Raw genomic sequence first — 23,010 nt, 5'->3', positions numbered from 1 at the left:
TTGCTTTGCTCTTGTCACATTTGCTTAAGAAAGGGCATTTGCAGGCGATCTCTGTCAGTGTGACCAGAACCCTGAGGGGTCACCCAGCTGAGTGAAATCCAAAAAGTGAGGCTCTGAGGAGTCAGTCATCACCCTCTGAGACAGACTTGGAGAAAGAGCAGCGTCACTGAAATCAGAGGTCACCCTACGTGCGTTAACCCTGCCAGGGGCTTGCCATAACTCAAGGGGTGGAAGGAAGGCTTTGAGGAAGTTGTCACAGGAGTCCGCAGGGTCAGACAGCTTTGCAAGTTTCCTTTCAGTCCATGCTCTTTGGACACTGGCTGTGACTCAAATGCTGGACAAGGCATTGGGGTACACTGGTGACCGTGCCCCTGCCCTGTCCTGCCCTTGAACCTTCCCCAGGTGGACTAGTGAACACACTGGAGAGGGTCAAGTTCGGCGTAGCGACTGCTCTGGAAATAGAGGAGGTGCTGTGGATCCCCGCCTCACCAGGGCCGCATGGAACCATGCAGTGGATGAGAGCTAGCGCCTCGCAGGCTGGCTGCTTTGTGCCGCAGTTAGGTCTCCCACATGCCAGGCTCCATCACCTGCAGCCCCTCCCCTCCACCCCCCACCCCCCACCCCATAAACAGGAGACCATCACATTAGCTTGGTGTGTGGAGGTTTTGCAGGGAAAATGCTTCACTCTGCACTTAGCACATAGAAGCCCCCAACGGAGGTCAGAGGACTTTTCACAGATGAGGTGTGGAGTCTGAATTTGGTTTGCCTTGAGCTTTTCAGGCAGGCAAGGTCAGAAAGATTTTCCACGCAGAAGGGAGAGAAGGTGAGAAAATAAGCAGGGTTTGCCTGAAGTAGCTTGTGCAGGCTCTGCTGAGCAGGGCAAAGCAGAGGCTCAGGACGTCTGTAAGCAGAGCAGCGATGTGACCAGGTCTGTCTCAACAGAGATCTGTGACAGCAGTCTCCATGACAGAGACCAAGCAGGGTCTGGTAACCAGTTGAACTTGAGAGGTAGCAGTTGTCCCTGATTCTAGCTCAGTGGACGGCTGCCCTTGAGGACAGGATAGGTCTGGAAAGCCTTGGGAAAGAGGGTAAGTTTGGTGTTGTGCTTTCCTATTGTGTGATGGCTGCAGGAGACCAGGGCTTGACTTGGTCAGAGTTGCTACCATCCCTGCCCTACAGAGGGAAAACCAAGAGAAGGACAGTGCTGTCACCTCGCTGGCCTGGGCTGAGTATTCTTACTTATCTCATACATCACAGAGGCCATTTTTTCTAGTTGCCAAAAAAATACTGAGAACCTTTCAGTTGTTTAAGGAAGAGAAAGAGGATTCTAAGGAGGCAGGGGCAGTACTACAGATCCCAAGGAAACGTTTACATCCAAACCTGGAGAAGTCCAGACTCCCCACAGCCAGCCGCCTCCCTCCCTCGCGTGCTCCTCTCTGCCAGCCCCTCGCCTCTCCTCTGCACACCGCACCATGCTTCTCCCAGAGCACATTGGCTCTCTCTGCACTTCCCTACACACATTAGGAAGTGGTTGCCTCTAGCCCTCCCGATTTACATCTCAGCAACTCCTAACCACAGATACAAAAGGGTCAGCCATTTCTGATTCCTGGATCTACATGTCCAGGAGAGAGGATCTCTCTGGCCCAGGTCAAGTCTCTGTCCACTTCTGTCAACTGTGGTTGGAGGCAAGAGTTGACAGAGAGAATCTGCCTGGGCCACCCAGCTTGGGTTGTCTATCTCCCATGAACCCAGACAGCTCAGGCTGGAGGGGGAGAAAGGTGCAGGATAGCAATGGGTGGTGGGGGGGAGGCTCTCAGGAAAGATAGAAACTGAGACAGATCCTCCAAAGGTGCTCACCGCAGCAGGATAGCATGGTCAGTAGTGGGGCTTGCTACATTTATACCATCCAATTAGCAATGTCGCATAACAAGCTGCCCCACAATCAAATAGCTTAAAACAACCATGGGCCAGGGATTCAGGAAGGGTTTAGCCGGTGAGTCTTCTGCTCCACATGGCACTGAGTGGGGTCTCTTAATGCATTTCCCTGTGGCCGAGATGGTCTCAAAGTCCGATACAGCTTCCCTCATGTGCCTAACTTGGTGGCTGTCAGGCCCTTTCTCCCTGTCCACGTCAACTCAGGGCCCTTCCCCGTGGTCCTCCCAGCAGAGTGCTCTGACTTTATAATGGTGACTGAGCTTCCAGGAGAGCCCAGTCAAAGCTGCCCATTCTCCGTGGGCCAGCCTAGAGCAGGCTCAGCATCATTCTTGGCCAAACCAGTCACATGCCAGCCCAGTCAAGGGAGGGGAGAGTAGCTCTGCTTCTCAATGGGAGGAGTGACAAAGGCTTTGTGGCCATCTCTGATCTGCCACATACGTCACGTCCAGCAGTAGGGACAAAACTCTTCCTCTTTCCTTTGAAGACATTATTATAAAGGGAAATTCACCTAACTACCAGTTTTACTCTGTTTATAAGTAGATGGAATGTCACCTGTCTTCCATAGTGTCAGAGATAAAATCACATTGAACTCCTTTGGGGACAAGATGGGAGAAGAGCAAATCCTGGTGCCTCATTCCCATCAGAGTAGGCCAGCTGTCCAGGGACAGGTATAAGGTAGTAAGGGACTGGGCAGAGGGGGTTGTTTAGAAAAAATTTTCCTAAAGGCCTAACCTAAGACTGGGGATATAGCTCAGTTGGTAGAGTGCTTGCCTCGCATGCACAAAGCCCTGGGTTCAATCCCAGCGCCACAAAATAAATAAATAAATAAATAAATAAAAATAAAGACTCTTTAAAAAAAAAAAAAAAAAAAGACCTAAACTATATAATGACTTTATAAGAGGTTGAAAAGGGCAAATGAAATGCAGTATTATTTTAGAGACCTGCATATTCCTAAAACTTTAGCCATAGATTTCTTATCAACACGTATTTCTGTGTCTAAGAATGAAGTGTTGTGTGCAGCAAGTAGAGATCCAGAGCAGTGAACTGAAACCTGTCCACTCCTGGGGCTACGGTCCAGCTCCGTATTTGACTTCCATGGGTGTTCTCAATGGTTCTGGCTCATTACCGTATTATGTATCAAATTCCCTCCATTCCTTTCAAAGGGAAGCCAGTTGCCACGCCCACCTGGAAAGCCTGCACTGAGGGAATGTGAAGACAGGTGGCCAGGGTTCAAGTCCTCTTCCCTTCACAGGGCATGCCTCTTGATTTCCTTTTACAGTAGCTCTTAACATTGCTACCTGTGGTTGCTTGCCCTGCCTTGACCTCGTGGTCAGCCCAAAGTGGTTCATAAGAAATGAATCCTGACATGGTACTAATGCTAAGTAAAGCAGCCGGTGGAGCTTCTGCACTCAGACTACCCACGGGCCTGCGGAGCTGCATACCCCATACTCACAAGATGGCCGGTGCCTTCATTTAACAGACAGTACTGGGTCCCTGCCAGGTGGCAAGCCCTGGGCAAGGGGACAGAGATGAGCAACAGAGCCTTCATGCAATCTTTTTTTTTTTTTTTTTTTTTTTGAGTGGGATACCAGGGATTGAACACAGGGGCACTCGACCTCAGAGTCACATCCCCAGCCCTATTTTGTATTTTATTTAGAGACGGTCTCACTAAGTTCCTTAGTGCCTCACTATTGCTGAGGCTGGCTTTGAACTCCCGATCCTCCTGTCTCACCTCCCAAGTTGCTGGGATTACAGGCATGAGCCACCATGCCTGGTCCTTCATGCAATCTTGAAATTCTCTGAGAGAGGCAGTTTAGTGACTAGAGATGGTGGCTGAGTGGAACCCTGAGGGCCAAGCAGGACTTGGCCTGGGACACCAGCTCCTGGCTGATCCTACGTGTACACATGTTTTTTCTGCAACAGAAATGCCTGGTAGGGCAGCCAATGCCTTCTTCAGAGCTGAACTCCAGGTGAGCTCGGCCTCCTCCCTGCCTCTGCCTCCTCAGCTCCCCCAGGACCTTCCACAAGGCCCCTGCTTGCACCTCAGTCACTCTCTCGTGCTTGGCGTCCACTATCCCTGGCTTCCACACAAAAGCCACACTGGGGCCCCAAGCTAACCAGACCCTTCTTCAAATACTGAAATGGATCCTAATCAGCCTGCCCAAAGCCGAGATGTTAGCAGACACTGGGAGCCATAATTTAAATTTTATGTGCAAAGATTACACTAGCTTGCCAAACCACCGTGCAAGAAGAAAACTTTGAAATATGAAACTCTTCTAAGGGGGGAAAAAAAAAACCCAGATGAGTCCCCTCTCCTTTCCTTCAGCTCCCAACTGGGTTTGAAGATGCCTGGGCCTCGTGCCTCCTTCATAAAGGCCTGTTTATGAGGAGAAAGTTTAATTGCTCAAAGGTAGCAGGCAGAACTTTGTAACTTGCACCATTAAGAAATACTTTGAACTCATTACACCAGCCAGCCTGAGCTCTGTGGAAAGACAGCAAGGAGATGCTGGGGTCCCGGGGATCCTTTAGAACAAAGATCCCCACTTTCCCTTTCCTCTCCTCTCTGTCCCTCCATCTACTCTTCCCTCCTGTCCCTATTTGTGTGCAGTTTGCCCCCAACTCAGTGAAGGAGAAATCCTCCTCCATTGCTTTTAGCCAAGGACCCTCCATCTCTTTTCCTCTCCCCTGCTTGACCCTTTTGCTAACCAAGATGGCTTGCAGCAGAGCCAAGTTCCATTGCTCTGCCAGTTCTGTGGCTGTCTTCCCCAAAGCCCCGGGCCTGCTTCTTAAGTGGAGAATAGGCAGCCTGCAGGCCGTGTTGGTCGATGCTCACAGGAGGCCGCCTCCAGCTCACTATCGGCCCTCCGAGCGCCTGCTGTGTTGGGGCTTTCTTTGGGCTCATGGTCTGTATTTGACAGCATTACTTCTGACCTCAGAAACCCTTAGACAACTGCCTCTGTGGAATGGCCCAGAGAATGCAAGGCTTGGTGATCCCCGCATGAAATCACACACACACACACACACACAATTGCACTCACATGCACACACATGCCCTCACACTGCCTCAATTCAAACCATGTGCCAAAGGACTTCAGCGGGGGTTTGTTTATGTTTGGAAGTAAATATTGGTCTGATGTCGCATTGTTGACATCTCCAGACAGAGACATGCCGTGTAAATAGTCAAGTAACTGAAGAGACTGGTAAACATGAGGCCTTGAGTTATTCCAAAGAAGGACTAATCCAAGGTCCCTGAAACGGCTGCCCAGGAAGCAACTGGAAGGCCAGTGGGGGAGGGATGTCCCCCAAGACACCAGATGTCCTGTAGTTGTTCACCCATCCCCCTCACCCCGAGGGGGCTGGGAAGGAAGAGGCTCATGCTCCAAGGCTAGCACCCCCAGAATCCTGTCAGGCCACGTCTCCTAGGTCCCCTGCCTCATACAGCAACCACTCATAGAGCTTTTCAGGGGAAATCTGCTGTTTCCCTAGAAGTTTTCTGAAAGGCTTTTATTTTTTTAATTTTGTTGTTGTTGTTGTTGTTGTAGGTGGACATAATACCTTTATATTTTATGTTTATGTGGTGCTGAGGATCGAACCCAGGGCCTCACACATGCTAGGCAAGTGCTCTACCACTGAGCCACCACCCCAGCCCCTGGAAGGCTTTTGATACAAGGTTATATCAGAAGATTGTGTAAGTCTGTCAGAACATTTCAGGAAGCTGCATTTCAGGAAGGCCCCCGTTAGGATCAGCGCAGGCACAAAACCAGAAAGCACACTGCTCCTTGGGCCTCCAGCCGAGCAAAGCTTGGCTGAAGTCTCCTCTTCTAGGATTTCTGTTTCTTCTGCTACAAACAGAATAGTTATAAACAGAGCTTCTTGCCCCTCAAGCAGCAGAACAAGCCCCAGAAGGTTCCAGAAAAAGTTCAGGAAAACATTGGCTCCATCGGATGGGAGGCGAGTGTGGACTGCTGTGGGTACAACTTAACCTCATCATTAATCGTTTCCGGGCAGCCTTGGTGTGGGCTCAGTTGGCAGCGAGAGCAGATTTGCCTGGCACTTCTCAAAGTTTTCTCCCAAATACCCATGAATACTAACAGAAGCGGGTATGTGTGCCGAGGGAGGCCTGGGGGAGGGAAATGCACTTCATGTCTTGATGTAACATAATTGTTAAGTATGCTTTCTGCTTTATAATATACACATACTTTAATATGAAACATGATAATTTATAAACAGATACTTAAAATTGGCTATGAACAGATCTTTATAAAGTGTTCTCACCAAACATACAAAAAATGGTTATGATGTGAGGTGACAGGTATATTAATTATCTTGATTGAAGTAATTATTTCATAATGTATGCATGTAGCAAAATATCACATTTTACACTTTAAATATTGTCAGTCATGCCTCAATAAAGCAGGTGGATGATTTTTAGAAAGAAAATACAGCTGGGCACCGTGGCTCACACCTGTAATCCCCGCAGTTGGGGAGGCTGAGGCAGGTGGATTGGGAGTTCAAAACCAGCCTCAGCAAAAGTGAGGCACTAAGCAACTCAGTGAGATCCTGTCTCTAAATAAAATACAAAATAGGTCTGGGGAGCTGGGAAGGTAGCTCAGTGGTCAAGTGCCCCTGAGTTCAATCCCTGGTACCCCCCCTCTACACCCCCCCAAAAAAGGAAAACATCATGTTCCTGATTCTCTACTTACTAACAATAGTTTTTGGTTTTTTTTTTCCTCCCTGCTTATAGGGTCTAACTTCTGTGTGTTCTTTCAGTTTTCTGGCTCTCACAGCTTATTGGAGAATTCTCTTGATTATGATCCTTAAGAACTCTCTATAAGTCCCTAAGCCAGTTTGCAAATTTTTATGATGCGAAGATACATAAAAGAAAGGAAGGAGGCAACATTTCTAGTCAGACATGCCTGACGGGTGAACTGATTTTCTCTCTCAAACTGATTTTCTCTCTCTTAACTTTGGGGTGTATTGACCACTGGAATTGGTGGGAATAGCTGTACATACAGTAGCTATGAGACTTCACAGCAGATTGAAGGGTCTTGTGGGCCTCCTCTAGCAGAGATTCAGAGTTATAATATAGAACAAGTGTCCCTTAGGTAGAAGTACTTGTTAGATGATTAAAAGTCAGTCCTTTTTTTTTTTTTTTTTTTTTTTTTTTTTTTTTTTTTTTTAAAGTACTGGGAATTGAACCCAGGGGATTTTACCACTGAGCTCTATCCCCAATCCTTTTTATTTTTTCTTTTGAGACAGGGTCTCTCTAAGTTGCTGAGGCTGACCTTGAACTTGTGATTTTTCTTATCTCAGCCTCCCTCCCAAGTCTCAGGGATTACAGGCATGTGCCACCACACCTGACCAGAGTCATTATCATTTATCTCAAGGGATGGCAAAAAACCTTGATAAGTTGTTTTCCACTGCCCCATTCTTAACTGACATTTTGTTAGAAAATGTTAGCTAGGAAGATCTGTTCTTGATTTGTTGATTTGTGTTTATTGAGACCAGTTGAGCACAATATTACACCTACAGGGTACTTAGAACTCTCTCTGGTTCTTGGAAATTATTCTAGGTGACTTGTTCTCATGGATTGTTCATTCTGACTTTTTTTACAATAGGATTGATATTTTCCCCATTCCTGATAAAATTCTAGGTCACTATGTTATCTAAAAGTTCTGGACTTACACAATAAGCCTCACTCTGACACTTATATCTGATCAAGAGCTTCAGCTCCTTCAAAGCTTGTCTACTTTCCTCATCAGTAAAGTTGAGATTAAAACACCATAATTCAAAAGCCTATAAAAGTCAATGACTGTAACAGCATGTTTTGTGAATTCAAATGCCTCATAATTATTTTAAATATTATTAAACTATATTACTTTTTTTTTTCAAAAACTGAGATTTCCATTTTCTAAAAATCTTTGAGAAAAATCCATACTGGTCAAGAATTCTGTATCTTGTCCCACCTTGGTATGACTCTAAAGTGTATAGTAATGTGGCCTACAGTTAGAAACTCTGAATTTTCTTTGAAGAGCAGCAGAAAGAGTTGTCATCCTGTATCAGGGCTGGAAGAGGTCCAAGGATGTCCTTGATCTTTGGGGCAGAAACAAAGACACTGGGACTTGGAGTCAGAAATGACCTTCCTATGGCACAGGGGAGTTTAGTTGGAACTTGTATAGTAATCGGGACTCTGAGCTCCTTTGCCACATCTCTGTTCTACATCTCTTCCGAGTAGGTCCTTACAGCACCAGGTAGGCCTGGGATGACCATTGCTTGGGGAACCAATGCTGTCTGTCAATGGGCTTCATATCAAAGCCAGAACCAGGCTCTAAACCAAAGCACGAGAGTAACATGCTCCTGTCCTGAAATAGAAGTGATTTTATCACATGAGAAACAATATAGTTTGACAGGGCCACCACTAGACCATATGGCACTTTTGGGCCAACTAGTCAATAGCAACCTCTTCTTCAAGACCCTTTATTTCCATCTGTCAGAAAAATCAGGACATCTAATGATTTTGTCCGAATAAGACACTCTGCTGCCATCTGTTGGGAAATAGTTATAACAAATACATACATCCCTGATGCGCCTGGCACCCCACCCTGCCTACACAGTGCTCAGACTATATTGCTGAGTTGAGCACCTACTCATGAGAGTGCATCCTGTTTTGAGAAACGATCTTCGGGCTCCAGAGAAGACTGATGTACATCAGTGGCAGCAACGACCTTCCATCCAAGAGGTTACATGCAGGTTGTGTTGGGAACAGTGCTCGAGTGGGGTATGGAGCTTGCAAGGATGTTTCTGGTGTGTGTTGTTGTTGTTGTTTTTAATTGGTGCATAAAATACATAAAAGTGAAATTTATAGGATGAGGTCTTCATACACATGACATAGTTTGGTTAATTTCATTCCAGTGTTCCTCCTCTTTCCCATCTACTCCACTGGCCTTCTGTTTTCATAAGATGAGATCCGTCTCTTTTTTGTTAATTCCTCATTTCTTTCTAGCTTCTGCATAGGAGACAAAAAATTCAACCCTTATAGTGTTCTGCGTCTGCCTTATTTCACTTAGCGTGATATTCTCCAATTCCATTCATTTACTAGCAAATGACTTAATTTCATTCTTCTTTATGATTGAGTAAAACTCCATTGTGTATATGCCACATTTCCTTTATCCATCTGTCTGTTGACAGGCACCTAGGCTGTTTTCATAACTTGACTATCATGACTTGCACTGTTATAAACACTGAAGTGACTGTATCCCCACAGTATGCTGATTTTAGTTCTTTTGGATATACACCAAGGAGTGGGATACCTGGGTCATATAGTGGTTCCATTCCCAGTCTTTTGATGAGTCTCCAAACTGTTTTTCCAGAGTGGTTGTACTAATTTGCAGTCCCACCAACAGTGTCTGAGTGTACGTTTTCCCCTACATCCTCATACAAGGCGTTTTCTGAGAGCAGCTCAGTAGGTGCTGCCAACTGGGGTGTTCAGGCCTAATGCCAACACCACTCTCCCACTAAAAGAAGAGAGCTTGCTTCTGGATGCCTGGGAGAGATAACAGAGCCTCCACTGTGTTGGAAACAAGGATGAAATCCATGAAAACATGAGCACGAGCCTAGCACGCATGAGGCCCTGGTTCAATCCCCAGCACTGAACAAAAACAAAAACAAAAAAAGAAAAAGAGGGAGAAAGGAAGGAAAGAAAAGCATGAGCACGGGAGAGCCACGTGTGAGCACCAGTTGGACTAGTTAAGTGCTCTACATCCTCACTTGGTGGTTTACACACTATAGCAGATCCGTACACGAGTGTGGCTAGAAGTGAACCAACTTTTTCCTCCCTAGAGATTCTGTTTCTGCAGGACAAGGCACATTGATGCCCTTTACGTCTAGAATCCTCTGATTCATTCACCAAGTCAACCAACAAGTAACTGAGTTCTATACCAGCTAACTTAGGCTGCACAGCCAGCCACCCTAAAGTCCAGTGGCCTGAAAGTAGCAGCCATCTCGGTAGCTGGCAACACGAACCCAGCTCACCTGGGTGCTCTTCCGTCTCTGCTGGACTCTCATGTGCACTTGCAGACAGTTAGACTGACTGGTCTGGGAGGGCCTTCACTGGGGTGTGTCATTGTTCAACAGGCTGGACCCCTCTGTTTGCATGGAGGCAGGGAAAGATTCTGAGAAAGTAACTGGCAGTGTGCAAGGCCCCTTGGTGCTTCAGATACAGTGTCACCTCCCTCACACCCAACTGTTGAAGCAAGCCTTGGCAAAGAGTCAAGGCTGGTCCCGAGTCAAGAGCCCCATGAAATAGCTGCAGACATTTGGTTAAGGGCAGGGACACTGGAGCATGAAGAATTGTGGTCATTTTTATGACTTAGCACTGGTACCAAGGACAGCATGATGCTAAGACCTGGGATAAAAGGTACAAGTCCTGCCCTCAAGGAGTCCTAAGACAAATCAGAAGCTTACATGGGAGCCGCCTGTGGCCATTTGACTTGATTCATGCTGCAGTCGGGATATGTTATTTCTCTGCAATTAAAACTGAGTCAGCTGGGATTATTGAGACTCTACACTATCAGCATCCAGAGGTGTGAACTGAAGACTCTCATTTCTGTGTTACATCCAGCTCCAGTTTCCTAAGTGTATTCTTCTCAACAAAGGAGACATCTAGCCACCCACATCTTCATCTCTAAAGAATAGTTCAAGCAGTAGCTTCTCAGGGAGACTTTTCATCTTCCCATTGAGTCTTGCTCTGCTTTTCTGGTTCCTCACCCAGTAACTTTTTCTAATTATCCAGAATATTCAGGTCAAGTCCCCTTTCCTCATCCCCTGTAGAAGGAAGAAGGTGGTTGAGATTTAAAGAGAGAAAAGTGCATGAGTGGGGATGTCAGAAGGTTGGGTTCTGATGAACATGCTTTTATGCTGGGAAGAAACCTCTAGGGCTGGAGACACCAGGAATTCAGTGTCTCTTTACAGAAGTGGTCTCATGATTGAAGCTCAAGACATGGGACTCTGGCCAGGTGTTTTAAGGAAGGTTCTGACCCCTCCACCCTCCAGTCATTCAAACTATGCTTCCTTGGCAACTCCACTTGAAGCAAATGCTCAGGGTTCCTTTGGCAGTGTGGGAAATAACCTGGCAGCTCTCTTGACAGTTCTCATGTTCACATTGGCCAGTGACCCCCTCTTCTGGACAATAGGGAGATGGTGCTACCTAGCAATTCCTGTTCTCTACCTGCTTCCTCTACTTTGGGGGAACTTGGGATCTCTCTCTCTTATGTAGGCTACCAGCATGATACCATCTACCATGAGGCCCTCACTAGAGACTAAACCAGTGGTTCTGCCCTCTTTGGGACTTTCAGCCTCCCAAACTGTTAGCTAAAGAAACCTCTTTTCTTTATCCAGTTTCCAGGCTCAGGTATTTCATTATAGCATGGAAAAATGAACTCATACAGTGACTATGGATGCTTCCTTGAATGCATGGCTTGTAGGGAAGAAGCTAGAGGACACATACACAACAAAGACACTAAGTGTGCCTGTGAGAACTGGGTTTGCTGCATGATTTGTTTAGGGCAGGCTTTTTATTTACACTCACTGTTGGCAGCAAACTGCAGAGATGGTTCATCTCAAGGGTTTTCAAATATGACAGTGGCAATTACAAGTTAATGATCTTGTGGTGCCAAAACCTGTGCTGTAGCAGGCCTGCCAGAAGCAGGTCAAGTGTGTGCCACTGTTTGAATTCCCCTATTCAAGGGAACTGAAACAAGGACTTGAATGCAACTCATTTATTTGGGAGGTGAGCTCCAAAAAACTTGAGGGAAAGGGAAGTGAGACAGGGACAGGAAGGAAGCAGTACAGGTGTGGTATGGAGCTGGTCACTACCGTGGGCAAGACCCACTGGGAAAATGTGTAATACATGCCTATGAGGGTTCTCCCAGCCCAGGAGAGAGGGAACCCCGGGATATTTGTGCACCCACTAAAGTGAGCCATGGATAAGGGCAGACAGAGGAGGGATGTCTGACCTCAGAACAGAGGCCTCTAATGCTGGTTAGCAAAGGACAAGAGATGCCAGGTCTCTCCAGGCATGGAAGAAAAGGTGAGCTCTGGTCTACAGAAAAGTTGCTTAATGCTTGGCAGTAGTTCCTATGATGTTTGCGTGAGAAAAACTGGAAACTGTCTTAGCGTATGTGAAATGTCATAAGACCAAATTCAAGGGCTGGGGAATATATATAGCTCAGTTGATAGAGTGCTTGCCTCAGAAGCACAAGGCCCTGGGTTCAATCCCCAGCACCACAAAGAAAAAACAAATCAACATCACAAGAGGAGGCAGTTTTTTTCACAACTAAGCTGCCACTAGAATCAGCTCCGGAGTCTACGCTGATGACTCTGCTACTAAGACCTCACAAGTTCCACAGGCATGAGAGAAAGATCTAGATGATAGCAAGGTAGAATGCAGACCTGCAGATGCTTTGAAAAGCCTACCACATCAGAGCATTATTTGTCAAATTGTTCCACACATGACTAATACCTCTCAGGATATTAATAAGTTTATCAAAAATTGAATAAGCTGGGAAAATGTTAGACCCCTGGGTTTGTTTCCCACCAGAGTTATCAGATGCTTTGCTCTTCTACTGTAGATTACAAATCTCTAGAAGAAAGAATGCAGTATTTCCCAAATTTTTCTTACTCCCAAACATCTGTGAATAACTCTCAGTAACTAGGGCTCCCAGCCCCCAGTTTGAGAAACAGTATACCAGAAGCATATTTCAAGGAACATACAACTTGCCACAAGATAGCCTGCAGAATGTCCATGCATTTTGAAAGTGGCTCCACATAATGCTTCTCTTGCCAGTGTGTTTTCTCATCTGAGATGTTCCGGAGCCTTCTCAGACCTATGAGGGTCAGCCCGCCTACTCATAGGCCAGGATGCCTTGGAATCAAAATAGCCAATCCTCCATCATTACTAATCCGGCTCTTCCTCTTTTTGCCTTTTAGATGGGCTTCTTCCGCAGGAGGTACAAAGAAATTATTGAAGCTGAGAAGAACCGGAAAGAGAACGAAGACAGTTGGGACTGGGTCCAGAAAAACCAGTGACCTGCCTCACCTGTCACATGACCCAATCACTGGCCCATCGTCCTCGATCTTTGTATCTTCCATATTTGGAAGAAAAAAAATCTTCTCCAGATTTTTCGGAGGCCCCACTGATGCTGTTCTCTTCCTCATTGTGTCAAGCCCAGGTGCCAGGCCCAGGCAGCCACTTCAGCCAGGTCACATGACCGGAGCCACCACCACTTCCTTCTGAAGATGAACTCTGAACTTTGGAAACAAGCTACAGAGCCGAGCAATATTTATGGATGCAACATGCGTGGTCAACCCTCAGGGGAAAACTGTTACCTAAAAGTATTTTTATAAATATAAGCCTTTTATACTGATTATGTCTTTATATTTGTATCAATGTTTTATTATTTCTATTAAATAGTTATATAATTCAATCAAGCACTGATATCTGGCCTGAAATCTTGGAAGTATATGTACCTGTATACAAAATTTAAAGGACAAAAAATCTTATTGTACTTTGGAACTTGCTGTTAAAAAAAAAAAAAAAAAAAAACTTGCAGATAAAATAAGCTGAAGAAACCTCATGAAACAAATCCACTGAGCAAACAGTGCCACATAGAAACTGTGAATGTGGCAAGACCCCCAAGACACTTCTCATCTTTATTGCCTGGAGTCAAGTTTTGGAGTCCTGTGCTAAAGAACTATAAGTGCTTTTTCATCTGTACCTTTCGATAGAAGATCCTCGACAGGAATTTGGATGGAAAACCTGATTCCTAGCAGCAAGTCTGTTCTGTGTCACCTCTGTGCAGCAGACATCTCCCCTTCCTTCTGTTTGAATTGACAGATGAAAGCTTGGAGCGATGCCATTTGGTCATCTGGTAAACCTCAAGGTGGCATATCCTGGATGCCATGTATCAGCATTCACACACCACCAGGACTCAATCAGTGCCCCGCACACAAAGACCTGATTCTGAAAGCTATAAGGCATTGCCTTCCATGGTCCATGGTCCCTTTAGTTCAGAGGTCTCCATTTCCTGGCACTCCTGCAATGCCAATTCATGCTAATTGTAGATTCCTTCTTAGAGATGACATTCAACTGTCCTTTAAAATTGCTATGATTATTTCAAGTGTTTTAGGTGGAATTCCCAAGAAGCAGATGCTGAAACAGGATTCATTTGCAAGTAACTTATTAAGGAAGTGTTAAAGGGGCACGGGGGTGGATACCAGTGAGGGAGGAGGGGAAGTAAGACCAGGCAGGGAGGAAGCCAGGCAAAGGGGCCATTTCAGGGCAAGTTATGCCTCAGAGTTGTCCCAGCTGGAGACAAGCCAGTGGACCTTTGGTATTTCCACAGCCCAGGGTCTGGGGGTAGATAGCTCTCTCCTCCATAGGGGAGCTGCAGGTGTAGCCTCAACCTAGACAGACAGACGTGGTGCAAAATAAATGATGCAGAGATCTGAGCAGAGTACTGATGTGCCCCTGGTCTCCCACCTGAGTGAATGCTGAGTTATGGCCATCAGAATGCAAGCTATTTTGACAGTATTTGGTGTCATGCTGCCCAGTTCTAAGTGCAGTGTGATTATCCAAAAGGGCACTGACAGGCTGGATGGAGTGTGCTCAGTATTGCACCTGGCCCCTGGTGAACTCTCAGTAGCCATGAGCAGCTATGGCTGCTGTCCCCATTGCTGGATAACCATCTAACAAGACAGAAAATGGGGCTAAGCAGAGGGTCTGACAATGGGTCTCAATGACTTATTAGAGCCTGCTAAAGCCCCAGCTACATACAGATGGTGTTGTCTGGGCATGAAATAATATACAAGATCAAGAATCTTTCTTTTAGCACCTTGTTTACTGGACACTAGTATGCTAGGTGTCTCTGAATACTGTTGAAAAGACAACTTCAGGGGACACAGGTTTTCTGTACACATTTCTATACACTTTCTTGGCTAGTACTTGCAAATATATCTGAAGTTTTGGTCAAATCATGAGCGTCCCAGGCAGGTACAAACCTGGCGTGGAGTGTACGTCTTTTGGTTTCTTGTTATTTTGCAGTGATTGGTACAGGAAGATAATGTCATGCTTCCCTTCCTGGTGGACATGAGAATGGACAGCAAAAGCCATGAGCTAAGCTGAACCTAGAAGTCAGGGATATTGCTTCTAACTGTGGGGCAGAGGTGGAGGGTCAAGGCAGGATCAGGCAAAGCTAGTTCTCACACAGTTTGTGAATTTTATCAAAAGCAATATGAAGGGCTTGGGTTGCAGCTCAGTGGTAGAGTGCTTGCCTAGCATGTGTGAGGCACTGGGTTTGATTCTCAGCAACATGTATAAATAAGTAGAAGTCCATCAACAACTAAAAAAATGTATTTGAAAGGAAGTGTTGGAGTAGGTTTTGGTCGCTCCTTCAGTGGCCACATATGGGGGTCCTGCTGTGTGTTGGGCACTGTGATAGGTGCCAGAGGGTTCCCATGGAACACCACAGGCATGTTGGGCCTCAGCATGGCAAGCCCTCCTGCCATGGACGTAGAGTGTAGACTTGGTTATGAGACTCCATTTGCAAATTTCCTTTGATGGACTCTCATTGATTTTGCCATGCTTTCCTTTGGCAAATCATTTAGGATTCTTAGGTGGTAAACCCAGGACAACTCCATCAGCAGCTTTGGCCAAACTCATTTATCATCACTAACCTGCTTCCTGCAAACGGTTCAGACACATCGGTCACAGTGTAGAAAGGTGACTCACAAAGCCCTCAGTCCTGCCAGCTAGAAGGCAAATCCCGGTTTGGGGAAGGGTGGGCAGTCCTGGAGCTGAGATCCAGGCTTAGTTCTGAATAGTAGACCTTCTTGAGTGGTTACAAACTCTGGAGGTCACTAAGACTCCATAAGGCAGTTTGTAAGAGAACTATACTTGATACCACCAGGAGCAAATACCTGAAGCCACCCAAGGACCTATCTGGGAAAGGATGGTGCCTCTTGTCAGATCCTGCTGAGTGGCAGGTGGGGCTACAGGGACTGAGAGGTAGTCACTTAGCACAGTGATGGAGAAAGAAGTCAGACATGTTGGAGTGCTCTGGGCAGTTCACCAGCTCCAGTCCAGCCCAAAGCTCTCCTTAGTCTTGGGGTCAGGGGGAGGCAGACAGGACTGGCTAGTGTGTCGGTGTTACCTTTCCAAGAATTCTCTCAAAATCCCACCATGTATCCCATTCCACCCTTCTTGTGCTACGATGAGTTCATTGTGGAATCTGCACATATCCTCTTGGGTACCATTATTCCAGTCTGCTTCACCTTTTAGTTGTGTGTTCATTATGGTTTTAATCAGCTATTGAAGGACTGACATGCTTTTTTAAATATGAAAAAGAAACTTTGTAGAAATTGAGCAAAATAATGCCCCTTTTCCAAAAATGATTCTCTTATGTTCAATTTATTTATTACTCAAAGTGAGCCCTGGACCTGTCATTAAGAAGAAGCCATGAAGTTCAGATGGAAGGGATGCTTGTAGGAGGGAGCCATGTCCATTGGCTTTGTGGTGATGGACAGGCACATCCAGAATCACTGCCACTGAGGTGTCCTTGGGCAGCGAGCACCTCAGGAAACCTCTCAGCACTGCCAGTGTTCAGAGGTTCAGCAAACTTTTAGAAAGTCCTCTTCCACCAAATCATGTGTAACCTGCAGTTCTAGATGCAAAAGTAAGGAGGTTGACAAGAAATAGAAACACCTTTTAGTTGAGTGTTCACAACTAAACACCTGGGGCCTGTCTTCCATGCACAATCCTGGTAGATTTCTCATGACCCAGGTGCCCGTTGAACCCCAGCATGGTGGGTTTTTAAAGGTTATTCATGACTTTTATTTTTTGGGTAAGGCATTATGGCCAGGTAATGCAGTTATGCCTGACTACCTGTGAAATGTACACCTGGTGAACCAGGCCCAATTCCCTGGTTCCAGTTTCCCAGAGTTTATAGGTGCTACAAAGAATTCTTATTAGGGGAATGGGCTAAGGATATAGCTTAGTGGCAAAGCACTTGTCTAACATGTGCGAGGCCCTAGGTTCAATCCCCAGCATAACAAAAATTTTTTTGTTTTTTTGCCCATTTGGGAGAAACGGTGCCTTTAGCAGACAGAAGGCAGAAGTGAGCATTATTTCAGAAGTACTCCATGTGTGCAGTTTTAGCTGATGTTTTAGTTGATCTTGTTTTGATCTATAGGGTAGTAATATATACAGTCAAGAATATTTAAAACAAAGAATGGCTAAAGGGAGGAGACAGAGCCAATAGGGCCACATTGAACCTCCTAGAATGTCTTCTGACTTTTTGGCACATGGGAGGGATAAGGAACAAATTTCCCAACATGGTGCAATGCCTTATAGCACAATGATCTAGATTTCAGAATTTGTTAAGGTGTTTTGCTTTTAATTCTAATGTGCACGGTGTGACTGGCAGCGTAAGTTTAAAAGCTTTACGAGTGATTAATCGCATGGCAGGCACTCACGCGCTCTCCACTTAGAGAACTTTCTTGAGGCATCCACGTACATTTCTGCTGAGGAATCTTGGTGGGATGGGTGTTCCTCTGTATGATGTCTCATTTAGTAAAGTCTATGCAGTCACTTCTAATTCACTTGCACTGTTTGAGAAATGTCAGGTTTACAAAAATACATGTTTGGAATAAACAAAAATGACTGCAAATGATTCAGGAGTTCAGTCTGTAATTTCTCTGCTAAGAAGAACTTTCTTGGGTATAATCAAACCTGAACATTAAAGAGCACATCAATGTCCATCTAAATTCCACATGAGCAGTTCTCTTGGTGTGGCTGAACTGTTCCCAGTCCTTGACCTCCTGGGGCTACACCTCGGATCTCAATCTGGAGATAAATGTGCCCACATTAAACAGGCAGCAATCCTGGTTGTTCATAGACTTCTCTCGTGTATGACCCCCAGTCCTAAGCAATTCTCCAGGAGCTCTTTGATAGTAATCTTTCACATTTACAGCTATTGTATTTTCTTAGATTTTTTTTTTAATCTCCACCTGCCTAGTTATATCTTTGTTCTTAACCCAGATATTGTTCATTCATATGTTTTTCTTTTTTCCCTTGATACAACCAACAAAGATCCACCTATCACACTGGTCTTTTTCAAGAATAGACTTTTGTCTGTACCAATCAAGTCTGTTGATTTTTGCTTTCTATTTCATCACTTAATGACTTTTGCATAGATTAAAATCTCTTTTACTGCCTTTATTGTTAAAATTCACACATACACCACAAAGAGGTACGAAAAGGTAGACATAGTTTAGTCATGGTTGTCTTTAAGTAGATGGGATTGTCAGTCTTTGCTTTATGTTTTGTTTTTACTTATCTGAGTTTTAGTTTTCTACAGTAAGCATTTTTTTTCCTTCTGTAACAAGGAAACATGCAAATTATTTTTAAATAAAATGACATCCAGGAGGACATGTGAGAAGCCACGGTGTGGTGCGACTCTGGCTTCTCTTTCCAAGTTGCTGGGTGAGCCGGGTCTATGGGGCACCTACTACCACCAATACCTCCCCTGCCACCACCACCAGGTGCTGCCTCTTTGGTGAGGAGGAGGCAACTCCTCCTGGAGTTGAAGCTCAGAGACAGAGACACAGGTACACAAAGAACAAAGTATTTTATCCAACAAATCTGCAATCAAATATAACATTTTGTGGCTTCCATCTAGATTCCTGATGCCCTTGGTATACCTGCAGCAACTGTAACTCATAGCCAAGGAATCTGTGAAGTGTGGGCTTGTAACCTGGATGAAGAAATGAAGAAAATTTGTCAGTTTCCCAAAAATATGATTATGTTGCTATGGACACCGAGTTTCCAGGTTGTGGTTGCAAGGCCCATTGGAGAATTCAGGAGTAACACTATCAGTACCAACTACTGCAATGTAATGTAGACTTGTTAAGGATAATTAATGATGATTCAGCTACGACTGACATGAACGAACAAGGAGAAGACCCTCCAGGAACTTCAACCTGGCAGTGTAATTTTAAATCTAAGTTGATGGAGGCTGTATATGCCCTGAACTCTAACGACATCTGGTATCCAGTTTAAGTAACATGAGGAGGGAGGAATTGAGACCCAGTACTTTGCAGAACTTCTTATGATTTCAGGATTGGTCTTCTGTGAAGGGGTCCAGTGGTTATCATTTCACAAGTTATGACTTGGGCTATTTATTTATTTATTCATCTTTTTGTGGGGGGAGTTATTTTAATTTTAATTTTTTTTTATTTTTACAGACTGTATTTTGATTCATCGTACACAAATGGGGTACATCATTTCATTTCTGTGGTTGTGCACGATGTAGCTTCATACCATTCGTGTAATCATACATGTCCATAGGGTAATGATGTCTGTCTCATTCTCTTTCCTTCCCCCATCCACCCCATTTTCCTCTACACCATCCAAAGTTCCTTTATTCTTCCCCTGCCACCCCCACTCATTATGTATCATCACCCACTTATCAGAGAAAACATTTGGCCTTTGGTTTTTTGGGCTTGGCCTATTTCACTTAGCATGATATTTTCCAACTTCATTCATTTACCAGCAAAGGCCATAATTTTATTCTTCTTTATGGCTGAGTAATATTCCATTGTGTATATGTACCACAGTTTCCTTATCCATTCACCAACTGAAGGGGCATCTCAGTTGGTCCCACAATCTAACTATTGTGAATTGAGCTCCTATGAACATTGACATGGCTGCATCACTGTAGTATGTTGATTTTAAGTCCTTTGGGTATAAACTGAGGAGTGGGATAGCTGGGTCAAATGGTGGGTCCTTTCCAAGTTTTCTGAGGAATCTCCACACTGCTTTACAGAGTGGCTGCACCAATTTGTAGCTCCATCAGCAATGTATGAGTGGCCTTTTTCCCCACACCCACACCAATAATTATTATTGCTTGTATTCTTGATAATAGCCATTCTAATTGGAGTTAGATGAAATCTTAGGGTGGTTTTAATTTGCATTTCTCTACTTAATAGAGATGATGAGCACTTTTTCATATATTTGTTGATCACCAGTTTATCATCTTCTGTGAAGTGTCTGCCCAGCTCCTTGGCCCATTTATTGATTGGGTTCTTTGTATTTTTGGTGTAAAGTTTTCTAAGTTCTTTGTAAACTTTGGAGATGAGTGCTCTGTCTGAAGTGTGTGTGGGAAAGATTTTCTCCCATTCTATAGGCTCTCTTTTCACATTATTTATTGTTTCCTTTGCTGAGAAAAAGCTTTTTAGTTTGACTCCATCCCATTCGTTGATTCTTGCTTTTATTTCTTATGCTATGGGGGTCTTATTAAGGAAGTCTGGTCCTAAGCCAACATGATGGAGGTTCAGGCCTACTTTTTCTTCTATTTGGTGAAGGGTCTCAGGTCTAATTCCTAGATTCTTGATCCATTTTAAGTTGAGCTTTGTACAGGGTGAGAGGGATTTAATCTCATTTTACTGCATATGGATTTCCAGTTTTGCCAGCACCATTTGTTGAAGAGGCTATCTTTTCTCCATTGTATGTTTTTGGCACCTTTGTCTAGTATGAGAAAACTGTACTTATGTGAGTATATCTCCGTGTCTTCTATCCTGTACCATTGGTCTACCTGTCTATTTTGGTGCCAATACCATACCATTTCTGTTACTATTGCTCTATAGTAGAGTTTAAGGTCTGGTATAGTGATACCTCCTGTATCACTCTTCCTGCCCAGGCTTGCTTTGGCTATTCTTGGCCTTTTGTTCTTCCAGATGAATTTCATGATTGCTTTCTCTATTTCTATGAGAAATGTCATTGGGATTTTAGTTAGAATTGCATTAAATCTGTATAGCGCCTTGGGAAGTATGGCCATTTTGATAATATTAATTCTGCCTATCCAAGAACACAGGAGATCGTTCCATCTTCTAAGGTCTTCTTCAATTTCTTTCCTTAATATTCTATAGTTTTCATTGTAGAGATCTTTCACCTCTTTGGGTAAATTGATTCATTCCCAAGTTGTTTTTTTTTTTTTTTTTTTTTTGAGGCTCTTGTGAACGGAGTTGTTTTCCTCATTTCCCTTTCAGATGTTTCATCACTTATGAATAGAAATGCATTAGATTTACGTGTATTGATTTTATATCCTGCTATTTTGCTGAATTCATTTATTAGGTCTAGAAGTTTTCTGGTGGAGTTTTTTGGATCCTGTAAATATAGAATCATGTCATCGGCAAATACCGACAACTTAAGTTCTTCTTTTCCTATTCATATTCCTTTAATTTCCTTGGTCTGTCTAATTGCTCTGGCTTGTATTTCAAGGATGATGTTGAATAGAAGTGGTGAAAGAGGGCATCCCTGTCTTGTTTCCATTTTTAAAAGGAATGCTTTCAGTTTTTCTCCATTAAGAATGATGTTAGCCATGGGCTTAGCATAAATAGCCTTTTCAATGTTGAGGTATGTTCCTACTCTTCCTATTTTTTCTAGTGTTTTGAGCATGTATTTTGTCAAACACTTTCTCTGCATCTATTGAAATAATCATATGATTCTTAACCAAGTCTGTTGATGTGATGAATTACATTTATTGATTTCCGGATGTTCAACTAACCTTGCATCCCCTGGATGAACCCCACTTGATCGTGTTGCACTATCTTCTTAAAATATTTATTTATGTGATTTGCCAAGATTTTGTTAAGGATTTTTGTGTCTATATTTATTAGAGATATTGGTTTAAATTTTTCTTTCCTTGATGTGGCTTTGTCTTGTTTTGGTATCAGAGTGATACTAGCGTCATAGAATGAGTTTGGAAGGGTTCCCTCCTTTTCTATTTCATGGAATACTTTGAGGAGTATTGGAATGAGTTCTTTGAAGGTGTTGTAGAACTCAGCTGCGAATCTGTCTGGTCCTGGGATTTTCTTTGTTGGTAGGATTTTGATAGCTTCTTCTATTTCATTGCTTGAAATTGATCTGTTTAAATTGTGTATGTTCTCCTGGTTCCGTTTGGGAGGATCATATGTCTCTAGAAATTGGTCCATGTCTTCAAGATTTTCTATTTTGTTGGAATATAGATTTTCAAAGTAGCTTCTCATTATGTTATGTATTTCAGTGGTATCCGTAATGATATTTTCTTTTTCATCATAAATTTTAGTAATTTGAGTTTTCTCTCTCCTTCTTTTTATTAGTGTAGCTAAGGGTTTATCTATTTTGTTTACTTTTTCAAAGAACCAACTTTGTTTTGTCAAATTTTTGAATTAATTTTTTTCAATTTCATTGATTTCAGCTCTGATTTTAATTATTTCCTGTCTTCTACTACTTTTTGTGTTGTTCTGTTCTTCTTTTTCTAGGGCTTTGAGATGTAATGTTAGGTCACTTAGTTGTTGACTCTTTTTTCTTTTCTTGAATGTGCTCCATGCAATGAATTTTCCTCTTAGTACTGCTTTCATAGTGTCCCAGAGATTTTGATATGTTGTATTGTCATTCTCATTTACCTCTGAGAATATTTTTATCTTCCCTCTGATGTTTTCTGTTATCCATGCTTCATTCAATAGCCTATTATTTAGTCTCCAGGAGTTGGAGTAGTTTCTGTTTTTTATTTTGTCATTGATTTCTAATTTCATTCCATTATGATCTGATAGAACACAAGGTAGTATCTCTACCTTTTTGCATTTACTAAGGGCTGCTTTGTGGCATAACATATGGTCTATTTTCAAGAAGGTTCCATGTACTGCTGAGTAGAACGTGTATTCGCTCATTGATGAGTGGAATATTCTATATATGTCTGTTAAGTCTAAGTTATTGATTGTGTTATTGAATTCTGTGGTTTCTTTGTTTAGTTTTGTTTGGAGGATCTATCCCGTGGTGACATCAGTGTGTTAAAGTCACCCAGAATTATTGTGTTGTGGTCTATTTGATTCCTGGAATTGAGAAGGATTTGTTTAATGTACATGGATGCGTCGTCGTTTGGGGCATAAATATTTATGATCGTTATGTCTTCCTAATTTATGGTTCCCTTCAGCAGTATGAAATGTCCTTCTTTATCCCTTCTGACTAACTTTGGCTTGAAG

General features: G+C 43.7%; 1 protein-coding gene and 1 pseudogene across 2 annotated transcripts in view; both read left to right on the top strand.

Moving 5' to 3' along the window:
• ITGA9 (integrin subunit alpha 9) overlaps window positions 1–18,415 on the top strand; it is a 326,698-nt gene extending 308,283 nt beyond the window's left edge. Inside the window, exon 28 of the mRNA XM_079116258.1 lies at window positions 12,922–18,415. Coding sequence (XP_078972384.1) covers window positions 12,922–13,020 — 99 coding nt within the window. The 3' untranslated portion in view covers window positions 13,021–18,415. The remainder of the gene's footprint in view (window positions 1–12,921) is intronic.
• A 70-nt stretch (window positions 18,416–18,485) lies between these two features.
• LOC306647146 (CCR4-NOT transcription complex subunit 7-like) lies at window positions 18,486–22,677 on the top strand (annotated as a pseudogene). The gene is made up of 3 exons: window positions 18,486–18,545; window positions 18,669–19,189; window positions 22,661–22,677. The product of its transcript is annotated as a CCR4-NOT transcription complex subunit 7-like (transcript).
• Window positions 22,678–23,010: the final 333 nt, after the last annotated feature.

This window comes from Sciurus vulgaris, assembly GCF_902686455.1.
Source record: "Sciurus vulgaris genome assembly, chromosome: 16".
In the NCBI taxonomy this organism is placed as follows: Eukaryota; Metazoa; Chordata; class Mammalia; order Rodentia; family Sciuridae; genus Sciurus; species Sciurus vulgaris.
The sequence above is the reverse complement of the archived record's forward strand: the minus strand, read 5'-3'. Positions and strand labels throughout refer to the sequence as shown.